The 6532-nt window shown below is 36.3% G+C and overlaps 1 protein-coding gene across 1 annotated transcript in view; it reads right to left on the bottom strand.

Annotated features, from left to right (window-relative positions):
- Positions 1–4127: 4127 nt before the first annotated feature.
- The window catches only part of arap2 (ArfGAP with RhoGAP domain, ankyrin repeat and PH domain 2), a 126551-nt gene continuing 124146 nt past the window's right edge, over positions 4128–6532 (bottom strand). Inside the window, exon 34 of the mRNA XM_077229517.1 lies at positions 4128–6511. Within this exon, the coding sequence (XP_077085632.1) occupies positions 6182–6511 (330 nt within the window). The 3' untranslated portion in view covers positions 4128–6181. The remainder of the gene's footprint in view (positions 6512–6532) is intronic.

The raw sequence follows: 6532 nt of genomic DNA, 5'->3' as shown, positions 1-6532 counted from the left end.
GCAACTACAAGTCAACTTATACTAACCCGAACCCTAACACCTAACCATATCCTACCAATGGAGATCCTACCATATCCTATTCTACTACAGCCTACTAATACTCTAACGAGAGTTAGTTGACATGTAGTTGAAAAGTTACTTATAGTTAGTAGAATGTCTAAAGTGGACTATCGAAATAAAGTGTAACCTACCAAAGTATTCTAGAGTCAAATGTGAGGCTATCTGTCCGACAGCTAAAGTTTGGCTGAAATTGCGTCATGCAACATGACAATGTCAGGTTATTTGGGAGCACCGGCCCAGTCAAAGTCCAGACCTCAACCCGACTGAAATGTTGGGGTGGGACCTTAAGAGAGCTTTGCTTAAACAAATGCCCACAAAACTCAATGAACTGAAGCAATGTTATGAAGAAGAGCAGGCCAAAATTGATGCGAGAGACTGATACTGTCATACAGAAAACGATTCCTTTAACTTATTGCTGCTGAAAGTGGCTCTACAACCAATTGAATCATAGGATGTACTTAGTCTGTCACCCATGGCTTTTCCATGTAGGCTTCACGTTAAAAATGACACTGTGTAATGCCAATTGTTGTTGTTCATCTGAAGTTGTATTTACCTAATTTTAAGACCTGCTAATAGCCAGATGCGTTTATTGTTCTGATGCATAAAATTCTAAAGGGTGTCCTTTCTTTTTCCTAATATGAATATATATGTAATATGCATATACTGTGTGTGTGTGTGTATATATATATATATTTAAAATGAAATAAAAAATTATAATAATAATAAATCGAAGACATTTGGATGAACAAGTTTCATAAAACATTTGTTGTATTCTTGCCAAAATATTTGTTTAAATATATTTTGGACAATATTTATCTATTTAGATCAAATATAAGATATATTTAGATAAAAGTTAAACTTTGTTCAAATATACAAGGCAACTATCAAAAATATATGTGAAATGTTAAATAAATTAAAAGACGCAATTATTTAAAATATATATCTTAATTAAAATATATTGAACCTTTTAATGATTTTTATACCTTTTTATACGTAAGACTTATAATGTCTTTTAAAAATAGCAGAACCGTAACTGCATAACAGCGAGGGTTACTAAAAGTCAGCCAGTACCAGTACTTTTATAGAAAAAATAGCCTACTCCCCAGAGACTGATTGAGGGGTGTTCAAGTCGCAAGCCAAGAGCAACTTTGGAGAAAAGGGTTTCAATTGAATAAGGCAGAAGTTTTGGTCACTGCGACCTGAGATCAATTTTAGCTTAAATATAGCAATGTTTTTGAGTGGTTTTCAATCATGTCTAACAAAAAAAAAACCTGCTGTGACTGGAGATGGGAGCTAGTCTGAGAAAGAGAAAAAAAAAGAGAGAGAGAGAGAGAGAGAGAGAGAGAGAGAGAGAGAGAGAGAGAGAGAGAGAGAGAGAGAGAGAGAGAGAGAGAGAGAGAGAGAGAGAGAGAGAGAGAGCATGAGGGAATAAAAAGATGATAAATGCTCTGGCAAATTAGGTTAAAGTATTAGTCTGGCTTGCGCTGGACGTAGCACTGGCAGCATAAATATGACAGAATGAGCGAAGCCAAAGTTTGTTATCGAAATGCAAGTACAAGGGATGCGGTGAAACAGTCAGTGACAAATTGATGTCAGAGGCTAGCATAATGAAAATCATTTACTATTGCTGTAGTTACCCAACCCTCAGTCATGCGTGCCACAAAACCACTAAGAACTGATCGGCAAGGTTAAACAGTCAGATGTTCACACACATGCATTGGTTAATGTAAAGTAAATTAAACCAATATATTTTGGCAAAAAAAAAAAAAAAAGTAGGCCTATAATAGTTATTTTTTGTCTCTAAATAAGCCTCTTGTCTTTGATTACCTCTTTCTCTCTCTGATTTTATCACTTATACAAGCAGTGTTGAAGGCATCTGCTTTCATTCATGTTTTCAGCGTGTGCTGATATTATCTCCCATCAGCCCTACATTGTCTTTCAGCTGCTAATTAGCCACAATTATAGTTCTATGGCCAATCAGAGATCTTGCTGTCCGACGGGAGTTGCTTTATTTACATCAGATAAAAGGCAAAACGGTATGGGATTGATCGTGCTGATGCACATTATGATCCAAAAACTGAGCTCCTGTGCCAACTGAACAACTGGTGCAATACCATTAGGGTTATTAATTTTGATAATATAAGACTTGTAATGATTCATAACCCCCTAAATCTCATCTCATCTATGAATAATTTAGAGGTTTATTATCTGTTAGTAGTACACATATGTTCCCTGGCTTTCATTATGCTCTGACTCTCATGATTAGGTGCAGGTTATAACACAACAATGGGTGTTTAACCTCTGAGGCCTGCGGAAGGCGCTGGAGAACACAGGCAGCGGATGCGCCGACATGTGAATAATACAGCAATTTGCCGCAATGGTCTGTATTGGAAGTGCACAAACAAAAAGAGTGTGATGAATGCAATTTTCATCATTTTCAGATAAGATTGAGGTCTTTTATTCGGCTAGCCTTCTGTATTGCTAAAAACATTGTCTACAGAGTTCTCTGGTCTCTCCAGTCCTGACTGTAATATCGGCCCATCTCCTCTTAGCTAGCAGGCAGCAGTACGGCTGCGTGACCAATTGAAGTGGCCAATATCCACATGAAGATCTGTGTCTTTGTTTATGCTGTGGGCACAATTGTCTCCGTTTGATTTCATCAGAGTGGTCGTAAATTAGTGGGAGGACAGCAGACGCACACAAGCATCGTTGAACTATCAGGAAAATGTTAGCGCCTAAAATTACAGACTTGAATAAATCTAATCTGTGATTGCTGTGTATGAGTAATACTATAGAAGCTGTAATTATGAGATACACTTTGAAATAAGAAATAGTTGCATTGTGAGATCAAAGTCAGAACTGAGATACACACTACCGTATAAAAGTTTGGGGTCGTTCATAATCAAGGCGGCATTTATTTGATCAAAAATAGTGAAATATTATTGAAATTTAAAGTCACAGTTACCTTTATATATTTTGAACACTGAATCAGAAAAAGACTTTGATATACTGTATACAAAAGAAAATCAATTAGGTTTTAAATAAGTATATTATAGTTCATTAATGCACTGCAGAAACAGAAATAAGAGGTCAGGAAAAAGCGACAGTGTAATGCCTCGCCAGTTATTTAACACTCTTGCTACAAAAAGCACACTCTCCTTTATTTAATTAAGCTCTTAAGTCCACCATTTGAATAGTTTAACATTAATTGTCCCACAAGAGCCACTCGGTGCCTGCGGTGTCTCACTGTCCCACCTTTCCTATTTTGTTGCGTAAATTAAAAACCTAACTTGCTTTATTGACTGTTGTAATCTCCCTGGACTGCTCAGTGTTTACTGACTAATAGCATGAGGGGAAGGTTATGCATTAGTGATGAAATCTGAAAGCCCGGTGAATGCTTGCTTTTCAGTCTTAACAGTGAATAGACTTTGCACTGATAAAACAAAAGCCTCAGAGAAATAACAGACTATAGGGACATGCTGCATCTTTTATGAGCAAATGTTTGTGTCATATTAGCTTAATCTCTTTTTTAAATGGATTTTTCCTGGCCATGACTAATATTGAAGTTTGGCCAGTCCAAGAAAGTTAGTAGGGTGAGTGTGTAGGTAACATTTGCTACTAAAAACACAGGGCTATTAATGTGCTCAGTCAAAATGAGCAATACAAAACTTTTAATAAAACTTTCAGAAAACAGTAGCCAATATAATTGCCAGGTAACAGATGCAGCCCAACTAATTCATTCAAAACGCCTGGATTCCCCCACTACACAGTGCCCTTCCTTTGTGTGTCAAAGTCACGCATAATGTTTTCAATTATTTGAGGTTCTTCATTCCCAACACTCCTGCCATATGGTGACCTTCAGATGAGAGAAAAGTGACAGCACGGGCGTAGCAGTAATGCTTAGGAGGGAAGCACCGCAAAAACAGGTGTGAACAAACACACACACACACACACACGCTTTGAGTGACAATAGCACAGAAGCTACATGTTTCAATCAAAACCGTAACATGTGGCGTTGCTCAAGGTGTCAGCATCTGACAGTCGTCATTTATAAAGACGCTAATTAATTCAAGCATTAAAACTTTAATGAGGGAGACGGTGCAGGTGTGTTACTTACAGGCAAAGACAATACAACACATGGAATACAACCTGATTAACACTTTAGAAGTAATAAAAACCACCCAAATCAAAGTGTCAGCAGCATTCTCTTACAAACAGACAATGAACCAAGGACGATTCTGCAGTTTATTTATCCAGAAGTCGAGGAGTTGAGAGAGCACTCGTAAAATGACCGCAAACATTCAATTCAACACTGTTGACCCAACATATCTACAGTATACAAACAGTATACACACTACCATTCAAAAGTTTGGGCTAAGCATTTATTTTATTTATCAAGGACGCAATAAATGTATAAAAAGTTAAAAACTTTTAGAATGTTACAAAAGTTTTCTATTTCAAATAAATGCTGTTCTCTTGAGCTTTCAATTCATTAAAGAATCCAGAACAAGAAAAAAACAATCATAGTTTCAACAAAATTATCGTTTCAGCACAACTGTTTTCATCATTAATAATAAAAAGGGTTTCTAGAGCAACAAATCAGCATATTGGAATGATTTCTGAAGGATCATTTGACAAAATACTAATTATTAATTTTGGTAAAATACAGTAAATGCAGCCTTGGTGAGCACACGAGATTTCTTTCAAAAACATTAAATAATCTTACCAACCACAAACTTTTGAATGGTAGTGTACTATATGAACCTTTTAACTTTAACAATGTTTATTTACATGTCACATAGACTATTGCATATTACATGTTTTGACAACAGGCAGAGTGCATGATTACCATTTTAAAAACGACCATGAGATGCAGGCGGCTGTTAAGTGATTCATAATCTACATAAAATGTCAACTATAAATATTTAATATCAAACTGGGTGACAATATTCAATGTGCATGCTCTCATACTTCGATACATTATTCAACAACTTTGGAGGGTTTGGAATGGTGGGTGGTTTTTGTATCCAACTATAAATGGGCACAAGTTTCTCTTGAAAAAACACATGGCGAGATTGTAATGACTAATTCGGCTCACTTCTGAACAACCACTTTCATTACATGGAGGTTTGATAAGTTCTAAACAGATCAATGCAAGCATCATTGACTGGAACCTCGACAAGCATGAAAACAGAAATGTGAATGTAGGAAAACAGCAGGGCTATTTTTGTATCCAACTATGAAAGGACACACAATTCTCTGAGACGAAAAAAAAAAAAACTTGGTAGATCTTGAAGCACGAGTACTGACATGATCAAAATTGAACTAAAACTAGTCGAACTGAACTAAAATGACTTCAAATTAAATACGTAAAATGAACTAATTTGATAACATTAGTTAATGCATTAAATGCCGTGTCCTATCATTTATTAATTTAGATTAGTGTAGATTTAGAAACATACAATTGTTCATTGTTATTTAATGTTTGATAATAATGAATCAATGGTAAAAATTTGTTAAAATATGTACAAATTAGCATTAACCTAGAATCATTAAAGGTGCGTTAGAACAGAAGTAGTGATAGATCCTTTCTTCCGTATTATGATGCACATCATCGACAAACAACAAAATGCATGACAGGGTCTTGGTTCGATCCATCTGTTGTTGATTGGATTTTGAGTTGTGGGAGGTCTGGGCTTACTTTACCAGAGAGAAGACTGTAATATTACCAGAATTTTGAGTTCAAGTATGAGGCCAAAAGAAAATAAATATATGCTTTGATGAATCATTCAAAAGGGTATATTTTCATGCCATGCTGACTTTAATGCTAATAAATAGAACATTTTTTTCGAAAGTTACTTTTCCTCTCATCTCAACAAGGTAATACATTTGAATTTGAACTTTGCGAACAGTTGTAGTTGTGCACAAAAAAAAGTCTTTACATCCAATGTTTCACCTACCAGTTCTCATCATTCTAAACATTCACTGTACTTACTCTTCCCTGTCCCATTAATACTCGATCCAAAGAGTCCAACTCCCTTACTGTGATAAAACTCTGCTGTTTTATTTTTCTCATGCACAAGGAAAGTGCAATGGACAAGACTCCTTTTTTTTTTCTCTTTTAATTGTCTTTGTTCAGAGAACGTCCTGTTTTGTTGAGAACAGTACTTAGTTCATTAATGAGGTTTTGAGGCAACTGCACACCTCTGCCGGGCAACGAGGTTTTCCTCTGTGATAGCTGGGTGAGAGCGCTGGTGTCTTGTTGAAGTGATGCTCTTCGCTGAGACAGGAGTGTGTCATCAATCACCATTTCATGCCTGGAGACACATGGAGTTCCTGCACCGCTTGTCAATTTATGCCTCGAGTCTGGTTGGTTGCCCTCATCTGTGGTCATTTGGTTTTGTGTATTTGAACCTTCTATACTTGTAGTGAGGACTGACTTCCCTTTAACCTGCAGAAGTACAGAAAGCAC

This window comes from Siphateles boraxobius, unplaced genomic scaffold (genome assembly GCF_051911475.1).
Source record: "Siphateles boraxobius isolate OS27281-9 unplaced genomic scaffold, OSU_SipBor_1 130, whole genome shotgun sequence".
Taxonomy (NCBI): domain Eukaryota; kingdom Metazoa; phylum Chordata; class Actinopteri; order Cypriniformes; family Leuciscidae; genus Siphateles; species Siphateles boraxobius.
The sequence above is the reverse complement of the archived record's forward strand: the minus strand, read 5'-3'. Positions and strand labels throughout refer to the sequence as shown.